The following is a 16752-nucleotide window of genomic DNA, read 5'->3' on the forward strand; positions in this document are numbered from 1 at the left end:
ATAAAACATTATCCAATGAGGCAATGAAGCCAAGTCGATTGCGAGAATATCTTCCTACAAAGCATCCAATGATAAGGTCAAGCCCATTGAATATTTTCAGGAAATATATACAAAATTTCAAAATGGTTCAACAATTGTTGCATCATTTAAGAAACAACATGCAGTGAATGAAGATGGGTTAATTGCCACTTATCACATTTCACAATTAATTGTAAAAAGTGGTAAAAGCTATAATATTGGAAAAACTGTAATAATACCTTCTATAAAAGAATTTATCTCAAAAGTAATGCATCAGGATGTTCCTGAAATTTTTAAAACGTTGCCCCTAAGCAATAACACAGGAAAGTGACGAATTGAAGAAATGGTAGTTAATGTTGAAAAAACTTATGTATTCTCCAAAACTCTTCATTTTCCATGCAATTGGATGAGTCTACCATTGCAGATAATAATGCTTTATTTATCAATAAACATATGTGATGGCATACATATGCCATCGCATATGTATGTTATTTTGATGAAGAAAATACATTATGAGAAGAAATGCTATTCACAGTAAATCTCGTTGTAGATACAAGAGGATTATCTATATTTAATACTGCAAAATTATACTTTACAAAAAATAATATTCCTTTGAATAATATTGTTGCATGTGCTGCTGCTGATGGAGCACAATCAATGGTAGGTCACTATTGTGGATTTGTTGCTTATTTGAAGGAAGAAGTACCAAATGTTTTATGTATTCATTATGTGGTGCACAGACAACATTTTGAAGGAAAACATCTAAATACAAGTTTCCATAATTCAGACCGTAAACAAGATCAAATCCAATGCAAAAAATGATATAGAATGTTTCTGCAGCTTTGCCAGGACAATAATGAAGATTTTATTAGGTTACTTTTGCACACAGAAGTCTGATGGCTGTCAAATGGTACATTTTGACCAAATGGTACATCTTTGGCTCGTTTTGTAGCATTAGTGTCACACAATTTTTTGAAACTAATAATGAGACCAATTTGTGTCAACAGTAAAGAATGATGCCTTTTATTTGGCAGATATTTTCAAGAGATTTAATGATGCCAATTTGCAGCTTCAAGGAACTAATAAAACTCTTATAAGTTGCTAAGATATTGTTTCATTATTTATTGACAAACTTGGAACTACTTTGTTGTAATCTATTGAAGACAGAATTTCATCAGTTTCCTAAATTATCATCTATAAAAGATGATGTAACTTTAGAGGATATTTACAGATTCAGTAGCCACCTCAATGAACTTAAATTGGACATGAAAAAATGATTTGAAGATATTTTGAAATTGAAGGTGTATGACTGTATGAAAACTCCTTTTACCGAAAATATTGAAGAGGCTGATACAACCTGCCAAGAAGAATTGTTAGAAATTAGATATGATGAAAAAGTAAACATAAAGTCGATAGTGGTGGATATGAAAACATATGGCAATATAAAAATAATTCCTGTCTTACATCCAAATATGTGGAAAATGATATTCAGTTTATCGATACCTTTTCTACCTCATATCTTGTGGAATCAGGCTTTAGTGCTGTTAATTATATTATGACCAAAGAAAGAAACCGCCTGAATATTTCCAAAAGAGGAGACCTTCGTTTGTTCCTTACAAAAATTGAGCCATATATCCAGCACTTAGTTTCGCAGCATCAGCCTCAGGGATTTCATTAATAATTTAATTAATTAAATGTAATTTCATTAGACTTCATGCTTCTATGTTTGCAAAGTATAAATAAAAAGATAGATTTAACTGCAGTAAGTTATTTTATAAAGATTTATTCTGCCAAACTTAGCAAATGTCCAACATAAAGTATTTGGTAATTATTATTACATGCTTTAACTTGCTGTAACTCTGCTTTATAAAGTTACTTCCCTACTTTATAAATTACCATTACTGTGGAACCGGTGGGCAGTTAGAAAATTTTATTACAACATAAACACAAAAGTGGGTGTTAGGTATAAAAAGGTTAATTACCATTGTTCTAAATAATGCTTTCTTTACTTAAAAGATTACTGATGCCAGGCTGAGAACAGTATCACCAGTCACTAGAAATGCTGCAAAAGGGACATGAAGTTACAGTATGACATGAATTTTGAAAATCTTATATTAATAAAGTTTGTTCTGTTTGTTGTTAAAAAACTGATATATTTATATAATTTTTATTTCTTACTTTATCAATAGTAAAATCAATCAATCATTTACAAATATCATCCATCTTTCTCATAAATTGTATACATGCTGCTGTTGCCTATACATTTAAATATCACAAATAAGTAACAGTAGCAATGAAAGATTACATGATATTAAATCAAAAACTAATTACAGTTTGTTTGATAAACTATTACAGTTTGTATTAGTTTCTAAATTAGTGAATAATATTAAATATTGAATCTAGCAGGTATATGATTACCTGCCATTTTATAACTTTTTACTTAATAAAAAAACAATATAATGATAACATAAGTCTGCAGAGAAAAATAAATTTACAATGCAGTTCTTGGAGTTTAATTTTATAGTCTTTTAAGATAGAATATACTGTAAGAGAATTTAAAACATTTTTGATTCAAAATAATAATCATTCTATGGACTGGCTGTAATTAATTTTCATGATTTTTTTAATAGAAGTATTCTTTAGAAGTGGAAGAAACCAAATTACTATGTTTTGAATCAGAAAACTTGTTTTTCCTTCCATTCCATGCATTAGTTTTACTTTTATCTTATTCTACCAAAATGATGTGGGCAAATATTTACAAAAAAACAAATTATACTGATAAATGCTAACCATTGCTATGAAAATGTAAGGGAATCTTATAAAATAATTTTGGAATCTTTTTTTTTCTTTATTTCAGACACTGAGATGACTACAGTGCTAGGAATGAGTATGACGCTGTTTGTTGTTGTGGTAGTCAGTGGACTTCTTTTACTTTGTTCTTGTGTGTTGGGGATGTCAATCTGTGTGTGCCGGCGGCAGGCAGCACCAGTTCCACCAACACCACACCATCAGCCCCCTTCCAACTACAACACCAACCTTTCAAGTAAGATTTTTTCTGTATAAAAGATGTATATTTATTTTTGGTTTCATTAAAAGTATACCTAATCTATTTTGTTTTTTTTTTTTGTTTTTTCATATTTTTTATTTTAATTTATGTTTATTTTGTCTACATATGTAACTGTTGATTGGATTTGGTGGTCAACAGTTATCTGATTTGCTTGTATGCCTCTACCACTCTTTTTCTAAAACTAACATCTATATACTTGCTGATACAGATGCTCTGTTACCTTCTTAATTATTTTATCCTACATCATCCATTATAGTTTTTATTTCTACTCTTTTTTTCTGTTACAAAATTAATAATTAATTAACTCTGTTTGTCTTAACCCCTCTGTATGTCTTATTCTAAGGTCAAAAATATTATGATATTTTTATAACAGAAATTTCAATTAGTACTTTTTTCTAAAGGATATGTTAAATCATTCTAAAACTTTTTTTTAAATAATGAGGATTTTTATTTTTTAAATATGTCATATATTATATTTTAATATATTATAATTTTATTTATTATATAACACAATAATATTATAATTATTAATACAATTATAATTATAATATTATATAATTATTAATTGTATTTTATTATTATTTTAATATACTATATTTTTAATATATGTCCTATTATTTTTTTTTAAATGTTCATATCATTTTGAACATTGACAATGAGTTAATAATCTGCACTTGTGGCTGTGTTGTCCACATAAGAGTAAATATTATATTTCATTAGTGAAAGGTACTGTGTCCATTTTTTAGAACTTGTATGAATAATCCATTTTAGAAGCACTACAATGAACCAAGAAAACAAACTTTTCTAATCTTTCTTCAGCAGTTATTATGATTTCCTGAATTTTTTTCAACACAATTCTAAATTTATGTTACATCTATATATTAAATATTTTAACATGCTATATATTTTTTTATTTCTGCAATTAAAAAGAATAAGTTTCTCAGATTAGTAGTATATCTCTATCATAATTACACACAGCAATCATGAACTTAGTTGTCTAATAAATTTCAATTAAAATATGATGAAAATACAATTTGTAATATACGCTTTTTCAGCTAATTTACCAAACAACACTAAGTAATGTTTGATTCTAAGAAAAAGCTGCCTTTCCTAAATAAATGTTGGTATAGGAGTTATTACAATACCTTAGGTTTTTTACAATACCTTAATTACGTCACTGGATAGTTCAAACCATTTTAAGACCAGTTTCCTTTTTTACAATCACATGTCATCATGGATTCAGTTGCTGGTATGGGTCAGGAACCTTTTGAATATCATTTCATATTGCTTTTTAAAATATATGTATTGATTATATATATATATATATATATATATATATATATATATTATAATCATTGCAATCAGTACATTCATACACACACATGTGTGTGTGTGCATACACACACATGCACACACACACACACACACACACACACACACACACACACACACACACACACACACACACACACACACACACACACACACACACACACACACACACACACTATATAATCACTTGAATTCTTAATTCAAAACAATAAGATTTGATAAAATATTGCAAGTAAGTAAATAATTGAAGCATGAACAATTTTAAAATTATAATAAAGCTATTTTATTCAATATAACTTATGACTATTCATACTGACTTCAACATGGGTTGTTTCGCTGTGACATGCTTTGAGTTGAAATGGCTGCTTCATTGGCCTCTGTATAAATGATTGATATTTTAATAGATTACATGTATTTTATATCATCTGATAAAGTAGTAATGACCATAAGAGAAAAGTGCTCATGTAAGAAAAAAATGAATATTTTATCTTCATTTCTGCTTTATTTTTATTTATCTCTCATCATCATTCATTTTCACTGTTATCTAATTATGTCATTATACAGTGCTCAATTAGTTCCATGCAGGTAATTTATCATCAATATTACCAACCATAAACTTATTCATTCACATGTATAAGAAAGTTTTAATGGATTCATTTAAGTGTATGTATTATTTTATAATTTAAAATATTGTTTTATTTTGGGTTGTAGAAATAAAAAAGTTGAATTCATGATATTACTCATGGTGTTCTTTTTTTATTAGATTTATATTCATTCATTATCTGCTTCCATATTATTCTAATGGAAACTTAAACACAATCTTTACTTGTGAAACTAATTCTCACAAAAGCTATAAACTCTCATGAGAACAAAAGACCTACTTGTATTTACCACAAAAGCCATTGTAACATCTATAACAAAGAACTTTCATTAATCAATACTGTCTTTTTATTAATATGTAAAGTTGTGATATAAACAATTACTAAACTCAAAGTGCACTTTATAGATGATGTAAGAAATTTATAGTAAATTGTACTGAATAGTTTTTTTAGTAAAAAAAATTGTTTTGAAATACATCTTATGAATAATAATAAATAATAATTAAGTTTAGCTGACATTAATTTTGATTTGTAGTTTGTTTCTGTGTTCTCTTTTTAATGGATTTAATTTGTCAGGAATAAATATAATCAAATAATTTTTTTCATCAAGAATTTTATTTTTGCAAATCTAAGCATTATTTTATGTAACTGGTATCAATAATAATGGTTTTTTTCTGAGGAATGTAATTAATAAAATAACATAATTTATTTTATAAAAGATCAAAGTTTTTATTTTAATTATAATTATTTTAATAATAGTTTTTATATTATTAATTACTTTAATAAGTATAAATAATTTTAACTCCTAAAATAATATGGAAAATATTTTTCAACAAAACCTTTTGAAGTTAATTTGAATTTATACAAAAAGTCATTAATTATACAGTAGAAATGTTGTTAATAGACACCCACCCGAAAGAAGTTATGAATCTTTAGCATGTAGTCATATTTTTGAATAATCTCATATTGTTTAGGCTGTCAAAATATTGGCTTTTTGTCCTATTTGTAAAATGTTGCATATTGTAACTAATTTAATTATTTTTTGTTTATACTTCTTGATTCTAAGAGGTTATTTGTAAAAGTTGGGTTATTTTTTGTGTGTATAGCCTGTGAATGTTCTTAGTATCTGAGGTTAAAGGTGCATTCCAAGTTTTCAAATGCAGAATTTATCCAAACTCACATGTTAAGGTTTAGGTTAACTCCCATGTTAATTGTTAAGATTTCAGTGAGAGTTTTCCGTCAGTTAAAAACATCAAAAATCGAAAATCAAAATTCACAATTTATTTATTTATAGTTCTTCAAAAAGACGTTGTCTGAATCAGAAAAGTACAGATATGTATGAAAGGCGAGATAATAATTCTTATGTATTTTTCCTACTTCATTTTCTCTGACACAATATACACGTTAAATTTATTTAATATTTTATTCCTATGTACTGAATATTAGATATTCATAAATATTAAATATCTTATTTCTCTACTAATATTGTAACTAAATTATAGAACTTTTTTAATACAAAACAAATATGAAATCATCAAGAAATAACTGGACATAACAATATTTTTATACACTTGTATATATACTTAATAACACAAATCATATAATAAAAAATTCATCAAATTTTCTCAAATATGACAATATCATGTTGAACAGATTTTACCAAATGCACTGAAAAAAATTTAATCTAAGTAAAAGAAAAAGATTCCACTGAAGTAGAACAGCAAGAATATGCTAAATCTGAAATCATGCGATTGGTTGATTGGACAATATATCAAGTCTAGTCAATAACTATTCATCTGTTAATAATAAGATTATTTTATTTTTATGAAAAATAAATATAATTTTTTTTCAATAATAAATACAATTTTTCATAATATCACAACCCCAGTGCCACCAAATAGTTCTAATTGTAGAATAAAAATGTTACCAATTTATTTCTGTTTTATTTATTCCTTTTTAATAAAACTAGTATAATCTCTTTTAAGTTTTTTTTTATTTCAAGTATATGCTACCTAGTACTATCAAGTACTGCTGTCTAGCAATGTGATTAAATGAGTTAGGAAAAAAACTCAGGGTTAGAACAAAAATTTCACATTTTCAAATTAGAATACGTGAAAATAAAAAGATTATCACATACTTATCAAAAAAAAGAAAATCTATATTCATTAAGAACATCTATTTCTGTGATATGTTGCTGTATTTCATCTAAATTATTTTTTTTAGATTTTAAACAATTTTAAAAATTTTGAAATGTTGATTTGTGAGTTGGCCAGAGTAAATAAGTCTTCAGTGTTTCTGCCGTCGAACAAACTCTCGCCGATGTCATTTTACTGAATGACATGATTAGTAAGTATATTCTAAACATTAGATGGATGAAGCAGATGCACACTAATCCAATAATACAAAGAACACACATAAGTACTATGAGTCAACTTTGACAAATCACTTAATAAAAAACAGGGCCCACATAATTTTACAAAAGTACAAAAGTCATTGACCACAATATTATTATATTAAATTATTATAATTTATTATTATATTATTTTATGACTATACATTAAAATGATGTATTAATATTTGCAAAACAAAAAAGTGTCATTAATCTGTTACTAGTACCTATTAGTAGTCCTATTACCATTAGCTATTACTACTGTGAATAGTAACTATTAAATAGAAAATTACATAATTAACTACACAAATTTTTCAGAAAGAAAAATTTCCATAAGTTTTGAAAGTGAGTTGTCTGCAATTTCAATCATGCTGTTCAAATGATTTTAAGCTGTGCTTGCTCAGTATATTGATGGAGAGATGAAACACACATATTAATAATATATATTTGAATTACTTTAATGCCTGTTTTTAGTTAATTACTAAAAATAAAGTATTAAGTACATAATTATGTAGTATAATAATTATTAAGGACTTGAAAATTTTATGTTAGTAGTTTAAAAAATTATTCACTGCGTCCTTGTCTTCTCTTCTTTTTACAGCCTAGAGTTTATCCAAGTTACTTTTTATAGAAGGCAGAATAACCAAGGAAATGAACTCTTATTAGTGAAATTGAAAAACAAACTATTTGAAAAAGTAACAGATCTGTATTCTATAAAGTAGAATCATGAAATTTTAATGGTGTCTTTTGTTAATGCTAAGGATCAGCAGCATAGATAAAAGAACTAATGTAAACTGTAATAAAAATACATTATTGAGATTTAACTACAGTAACCCTTATACTGTGGTTATCCTGAACCAGAAAAATGAATGGCCAACCCAGACTACATGAAGGGTTAGAAATAACAAACTCTCTTTGCAACAATTTACTGGTGAAGGCAAATAAAAATAAACATAATAATTAGATATTTGTTATTCTGATCCCATAGGGAAAGACACTTTCCACCACCCCTGCTGTACCTAGCCCTTATGGGCTTTACCAGAGGTCATCTTCAAAACTTCGGCATATGACATATTTCAGTCTGTCTCAGCCAGGATGCTATCGATGCAAATGCCATAAGCGACATTCCCATCGGTGTACTACTACCTACGGAGAACTTGAACAAAACAAATCAACCAAGTCTTAAACAAGACTGAATGGATTAAACCATAATGACAATGAAGGAAGTGAACTACCCACCCGTATAGGTATAAATGAGTTCAACAAACAACGCAAAACAAAAACATGAACACCGCAACAATACTAAAACAAAACAAAACAAAATCAAAACACAACATAACTGAAAACAGAACAATAATAAAAGTAAAAGTAAAATCCAAGCAGGGCTCTATATCCCATCAGCAATCCTTTCTTTTGCTAAATAGTTAATGAAGTTCTCCATAACTGCCCATTCGGCCTGGCTACTCCAGTTTACACGGCGATCCAATGCCAACCCAAGAAAATCAAGCCGAATGATGGTCTCTGTGTGCATCAATTCATACTTTGAGCATTTATAAAAGACATGGTAAGCACCAACCAGTTGTCTACACAGAGGACACATTCCAGATTCAAGCAGGCTGATTGACCACACATCAAATGCCAAAGAAGGCAATTGCATTTTCTCATCAAGAAACACCCCAAGGTACTTTTGAACTTGAACGTAATTGATACGTTGGCCTGACATCGAAACTCGAACTTGCCAGCTTACTGCCAAATGGCCTTTAAGAAGCATCATTGCGGTCTTCTCTGGGTTGAATGTCATCTTATGTTGATGATGCCATAGCTCAAGCATCCTGCAAGCTTGAGTGGCTCAGAGTTCTACCTCCCTCCGCAGACATTCCTCAACCAGCAGGAGTCCAACTTCAGCATAAGCCACGATTCAACACCCATTGGGCAACCTCAGCCACAGCAGCGAATGAAACTCCACCACCCACAACAAAGGACCTAACATGTTGCCCTGGGGACATACCTTGTACAGCGACTTGCCAACCTCATGGAGCAGCACATCCTAACTTTGCACAACCTGTAATTCACTTTCAATACATTCTCTCTTCTGGAGTTGTTAAATGGCAGATTGCCATCATAAATTATTAAATACCCCACCAATGTCCAGGAAAATTCCCTGGATATATATCGCCTCACTGGTAGTTACCACACTCATCACACAGAGTATGGCATCCTCAGTACCCTTTCCAGGACAAAACCTGTGTTGGTTCTCCACCACTAAGTCTTGTGAGATTAGCCTGTCATGTATAGGCAGATGCAGGACATTTTCAAAGACCTTACCAATAACTAGAAGCAGCATCAAGGGCGTATACGATGAAGTAACAAAGGGATCCTTGTCACCACCTTAAACAGCAATTTAACAATCCTCTTGTTTCAACACACAGGGAAGTATCCACCAAACAAAAATTTATTAAAAATTTATGTGACAATTCTCACAGTTACCCCAATTGAGCAACCAAGAAGCTTCACCGTTATTCCATTAAAGCCTGGGGCTTTGCCCCTATCTAAACTGCAGATATCTTGATGCATCTCATCCTTAATAATCTTCAAGGACACTGCACTCCTGTGAAACTGAGTGCCTTCACAGATGGTGCCACACCCACAGATGGTATGTGGCATCTCTCCAGCTTCACTGTCATCGGGCAGTAAATCGTCAAATTATTTTGTGTAGAATTTCAGACTTATCTGAAACTACACCAAACCTGGTTGAAGGAATGAACAGAAAAATGTCCTTTCATCATTTGTGGCCCAAGATCCTACATACCAGACCCCATGGATCCTTGTTCTCCTGCTCATGAACAAAGGAATGCCAGGAGTCTCTCTTCATAGTCCAAACTTTATGATAATAATGAGATCGCCATTCTTTGTATTCAGTTGTAAGGACCACCCACCATTCCAGATCACCCTCACACATAGATGTCCTCCGTAAACGACAGACAGCTCTCTTTAAGACTGACAATGCCCTATTCTGGCATAGTGCAAATCTCTGTCGACCCAAACTACAAGGAATTGAACACTCAGCAGTGTCAGTAAAAGCTGCCGACGAACCACCTGCCAGGTTCTCCAGATCCAATACTCGAAGCCTGGCTGAAAGAAAGTTAACAAATTTTCTGCACTCCACATGCCTGTGCAAGAAACGACCTTGCTGAACTGGAACTTTACAATGACAGCACACTCTCAAGACAACAATCTCATAGACAATCAATTGAAGATTACTTGAGGAATCATCAACTCTTCTACCTTCCAGAGATATTTTTTATGACATGGATTATTTTTTAACAAAATTAAAGGGATTACTTAAAAATAAAAATAAAGGTATACGTGTATGCAGAAAATATGTTAGCACTTTTCCCAGTTATTTTTCCCCAGTAATTTATATATTTATTTTTGATTCAGTATATGACAATATACCTGTCATATAGAATAAAAATTTTTTTTCTACAACACTAATCAATTACAAGATCTTCCAATTAGCTGAAATCCAACTTGATTAATCCATTAACAAGCCTCTAAACATCATGAATGTTTCTAGCTACATCTAAATCTATTCTAAGATTTGATTCATGATCTTAGAACTTTCTGCTTAGTCTCCCACTTAATTTTATTCAATAAAAAAAATATCATTAAAGTATGATATCATTAAAATCATTATTTATATATCATTAAAATTTAAACCCAGTTTCCTGTTGAGAGATACTTGATGTTATATCTTTAGAAACTTTAGAGTTCATCCTTCTGAGGAAGTTTTATAAATTCAAAAATTACTATAATGATTAAGATAATTAATGCTGTTTTAAATTGTTTCAGTGCAACAGATGCAGGGTAACGGGACTGGGGCAACTACGATAGTAAGCAAGCTCCCGGGAAACTGGCGTCACCCTGCGGGCCTAATGCTCGGGTACAGCGCGGCCCGGGCCCGCCTCTACTGCCAGGCAAAGTGAGGAGCTCGGGATCAGACAGGTAAAAGATTTTACTTAACTCATTTTTTTCTCAGTTGTATGAAAATTAATACTTTTTTGTCTATAAATTAAAGTGTGACCATTTATATATACAGGTCTGTAACTACAGTAATGAGCCTAGTTTTTTGGCAGCCAAAGTGGTAACACTTTAAAGTTATTAGTAAATATATGGTTATATAAACAGCTGATTTATATTAGGTATTAATATTTTTAGTCTATTGTTGCCATGTGAGATGTAAACAAACTTTTCATGAAATGAGTTTTTGTTGTGCGTTACAAAATTGAGTGCTTCTAATTATGAGCAAATGTACAATCAAGTTTTGTGTTAAACTCTGTAAGAACGCTATTGAAACTTTTTCAAAATTTAAATGGGCCTATGGAGATGACGCTCTGTCGTGAGCCCAAGTTTTTAGTTGGTTTAAAGCATTTTCAGATGGCCGGGAATCAGATGCAGACGATCCAGATGATCTGGAAGATTGTTAACGTCAAAAAGTGCTGACAATGTTGAGCGAATCAGAGAGTTGATATGGTATGACTGGCAATTAACTGTCAGAATGATTGCAGAACAATTGAATTTGAATCATACCACGTCCATCAAATTTTGACAAACGAATTGGACATGAAAAAAGTTTGTGCAAAATTGGTCCCAAAAAACCTCACTGTTGAATAGAAAAACAACAGGGCAGAAGTGTGCCGCAATCTTCTAAGACAATTTGAAACTGATCCTGACTTTCTAAAAAAAAGTTTTATTACTGGTGATGAATCTTGGATATTTGAGTATGAACCACAAACAAAATGCTAGAGCAAGGAGTAGCACACCACGTCCAAAAAAAACAAAAATGAGCAAATCAAATCCATGCAATTTATTTCTTCTACAGTATTGGCAATGTCCATAAGGAGTTTTTGTCTACAGGACAGACTGGAAATCAATATGTTTACCGAAAAATTCTTGAAAGACTATTTGTCTTTTTTCTGGGTGAGAAATGCTTTGGCATTATCATCATCCAAACACAATGTATGTGTTTTAAAAAAATAAATTTTTAAAATTGACAATTAGAAATTAAATAAAATAAAATTTTCAATCACAAATAAAATTAAACACCCGGAAAATAAAACATGAAATAAAAATACAAAACCTAGTAGAATAACAAAAATTAAAACAAAATAAAAACTTAAATTAGAAATTTAAAAACAAACTAAAATATTAAAAACTGAGACAAAACAAAAAAATTTAAACTGAAATGTTGAGATACAAAACATACTACTATAAAAAAAAACTAAAAGACTATTAAAAAGCATTTAAAATATTAACACTACGAAAAAACAAAAAACCATCTGGTCCAAAATTTGACTTGATGAAAATTCTTGGGCAATTTAAATTTATGACACAAGGTCACATAACTTATGCATAACACAAGAATGTGATGCACAGTCAAGCAGTAGTTGCATCGCATACATACTGGTGTGTTTACTGGTATATCAGATACTTGTGAGTAGCTCTCATATGTCCTATCCACAGTCGGCAGAAGGATGGTTGACTACATGAGTCTTTAGCAGCAGAATCTGCATGTTCATTACACAGAATCCCCACGTGACTAGGGATCCAGCAGAAACTCACTTGCGTGTTGCAATGGTCCAACTTGGCAATTGCATTGTAGATTTTGGTGATGATAGGAAGCCTGGAATAAAAATTTTCTAAGGCTTGGAGAGCACTTCACGAGTCGCTACAAATGTTGGTACTTAGGGTTAATGATATTCAAAGCCTTATCGTACAGTAGTAAAGACATTCGTAATACCAGGTAGACCAAACATATAGGTGTGGTTAGTAACAATAAATTTACATCCAATGGTATTGTTCTGTTTCGATCCATCTGTGTATACTGCTGTGTCCAGGTTTGTCTTGGAGAAAATATGGTGTAACATTTGCTAAAAGAAAATAGGTGGTGTTGATTCTTTATTGTATTTTGAGAGGTCAAACATAAAATTTATAAGGTTGATTGTTCACAGAGGATATGAACATGGATAAATATGAAAAATAGAAGGTTTGTCAACATTCATAAGGTGCAGTAAAGGTCTGGTATGAATACCTGCAGATGCAGTTTAATGTGGACAGTCTTCATATCTTTGAAAATAAGTATTTCCAAGAACTGAATCAAAAGCTGAGTGATTTGGCTGTCCCTTAAGATAGGTAAATTAAGATGATAATACATGGTTCCATCTACCCCAAAGTGACGGCTCACCGCAGTCAACAAAGATGCTTATGACAGAACTTGATATAAAGGCACCTGTAGCAAGCTGAAGGAAAGCATGATGTTCAACATCTAGAATTTTAAGCATGGTATTACGCGCTGAAGAGTAGGTGTTGTGTCACCTACTCTTCAGTAATCCAAATGTGAACTAAGGAATGGTAAAAACGCAACATTTGCAACCTATTGGCACCCCAGTTGGCAATGCTAAGGACTTGTAGCATATCCAAAAGTTTGAAACACCTCGTTTTTAATTCTTTGGTGTGTTTGACCCATGTAGGGTGGCTATCAAAAAATAAGCCTAAAAACCTGACAACAGGAGAGATAGCAGTTAACTCTCCACTGAGAAAAACTTGTGAAATAAAGGGGTCCTGCAGGCAAGAAAAGACTACATATTTTGTATTCTCAGGTGAAAATGTGAAGCCAGTAACTTTGAACCAAGCTTCAAGGTGAGATACAGCATTCTCTGTAGTAGTCTCTTCGCCGTGGTTGTTAAATGGGATGCAGTGTTTACAGCAAAATCATCAGCAAATAAAGGACATGAAACAGGTGTCTGCACACATCTAGTTATACCGTTAATGATTATAGAAAATAAAGTAACACTTAATACACTTCCTTGAGGTACCCATTCTCCAAGTTGACGCTACCCAAGGGAGAATCTCCAATACGAACACGGAAAGTTTGGCCATTCAGGAAACCTGTAGTAAAAGAAAGCATATTGCCCTTTACTCTCCATTCTTTGAGGGTGTTTAGAATACCATGTTGCCAGTCTCGCCTTCCTGATATCAAAGAAGATAATGACGAGGTGCTGGTGTATTAAGAAAGTATTTTGAATAGCTGTTTCCAATGACACTAAATCATCAATGGAGGATCGTCCTTGTTGAAAACCATACTGTTCTGGAGATAAAAGGCCACCTCTCCGGTTCACCATCCTCCATTACCTTGCATAGGCTGCTTGTCAAGGAGATAGGGCAGTACATCATGTTTCCTGATGTTTATGGGATATATCTATTAGCAGTCTCAAGCATCATGGACACAAAAGAGGAAAGCTGATCAAGGACGCCTGTGCTACTGTTGTACTGTGACAGGAAGGCTTTATGGTAACCATTCCAATCAGACTTTTCAACAATCCATCTCCGTGGCCTTTTCTTCACCTCGTGCTTGACATTAAAAGCAGTAATAATTGGCCTGTGATCACTGCCTTAGTCTTCGCAAACAAACCAATTTAGACAAAGAAATAAAGTCAGCAAATATACGGACAGGTCAGTGTTGGACAATGTACCAGATAGGGACATGTATTAGTATGACCCATCATTTAGTAGACAAAGGTCTTGTCTCACTCTGTTTACCATATTTCCTCAAGAGGAGCATATATAAAAATTAGTTGTATGTGATCCAGTTTTTCTTCTTCGTAGTTTTGAAGGTAAGGAACTCCAATGCCCTGAGTCAGGTGGATGTCATAGACAACTTTCCAGAGGGGGTGGTTGTGATGGCTCCTTAACAGGGAGCTTAGCAGATGGCTTACCGTCAGACCGTCAGCTGTGATTATTCATGCCTGCACGGGTAAAACTTTGCGGACAGGAACCTTTAGAGAGATCCCACGATTGGATTCACTAACTGCGACTAATGACTTCTTGTTCATTTTTGTCAGTTCTGAAATAGTGGCCATAAGTGAAGCGATCTGATCAAATAACACTTGAACAAGCTTCTTCAGCTTACTGCAGGATCCGCACTGTTTGTTGTCTGCATTTATAAGAGCTTTACTTGACGTCGTGGCAGCAAAAGTGACAACCGGTTTAACCAGTTTTTCAGAGCTAAGCATCTTTTTATATTCTCTTCGGGCAGCTGGGAAAGAAAGTTTTTGCTCACTACAGATTTTTAGGATTGCGTTTTCTTCTTTGAAAGTTGGGCAGTCTCAAGAGCTAGCTGAATGTGTTCCCCCACAGTTTGTACATTTTTCTTCCTCCTGATAGTAACCTTGTGGCCTTCTTTTGCACATCTAACACAGATTGCGGTGTTTAGACAAGCAGTTTTGATATGGCCATACCTTTGACAATGGGTATACCATCGTGGGTTAGGAGGGATGAATGGTCATACTCAGAACCAATAGGTATCCTACTTTAATTTTCTCCAGTGGTGTGGGAAGGTTGAAGATTAAAATAAGAGATGGAGTAGGTTCTTCCATTCCACCCTGACGTTTCATTATTCTCCTCACCCCTGTAACACCTTGGGGACGAAGCTCTTTTCAGCAATTTCTTTAACATCCATCTCAAGAAGATCCTGACAAAAATTACTCCCTGGCTAATATTCAAGGTTCCATGACATACCGCACTTATATTGTCCATATTGGTGAGATGTAAGAGCGATCAAAATTGCTCATCACTAAAAGTCTATATAAGAATTGATCCGTCTCTGTTTTCTGATGTTCTTGAGGGAATCGCTTGAACCTGTCACTACCTTAAGGTGAAACCGTATGAAGGATGCTACTTTCCTGCTTATTGCGTAAAAGTACAAATCTGACATTAAGGTATTTTAAAGATGTTTTGTTACCATTCAAATTATTTACCTCGGGACAGTTATAATCATTGGACAAAGCCAATCGAGGTCTTTTCATGAGATATATATTTGTGGTTTTTGCAGATAAACCACCAACTATCATAGAAGTTGTTTGTGGACTTGACATTTTGGTCAATAGTACCGGCCTACCTTCAAAGATTTTCTGCGAAAATATTGCTCGAATCAAAATATACCTTATGAATCAAAAGTGGGTAAAAATTGCATACCGACAATTTACCTACATATTCTGGAAGAAATACACATTGAACTCAAGGATAGTATTATTTGGATTTCAACTGATGAAACTACCGACAGTTGTGGCCATTACATTGCGAATTTAATTGTCGGTGCATTAAAACTAAAGCCTTCTTCTTCCTATCTGGTAGTCTACAAAGACCTTGAAAAGAACAAATCATTCTACGATCGCCAGATTTGTGAATGAGCATATTAAAAAAATATTTTCTAAATCTTCTGCAGATGAAAGAGTGTTTATATTTCTCTCAGATGCTTCTCCCTATATGAACAAGGCAGCCTAAGCCCT

General features: G+C 32.2%; 1 protein-coding gene across 1 annotated transcript in view; it reads left to right on the plus strand.

Moving 5' to 3' along the window:
- Positions 1–16752, plus strand: part of loaf (low-density lipoprotein receptor domain containing lost and found) — a 501189-nt gene that overhangs the window by 472503 nt on the left and 11934 nt on the right. Inside the window, exons 5-6 of the mRNA XM_075358030.1 lie at positions 2876–3061; positions 11258–11410. Of these exons, the coding sequence (XP_075214145.1) occupies positions 2876–3061; positions 11258–11391 (320 nt within the window). The 3' untranslated portion in view covers positions 11392–11410. The remainder of the gene's footprint in view (positions 1–2875; positions 3062–11257; positions 11411–16752) is intronic.

The sequence above is a fragment of the Lycorma delicatula genome, chromosome 2 (genome assembly GCF_047948215.1).
Source record: "Lycorma delicatula isolate Av1 chromosome 2, ASM4794821v1, whole genome shotgun sequence".
Taxonomy (NCBI): Eukaryota; Metazoa; Arthropoda; class Insecta; order Hemiptera; family Fulgoridae; genus Lycorma; species Lycorma delicatula.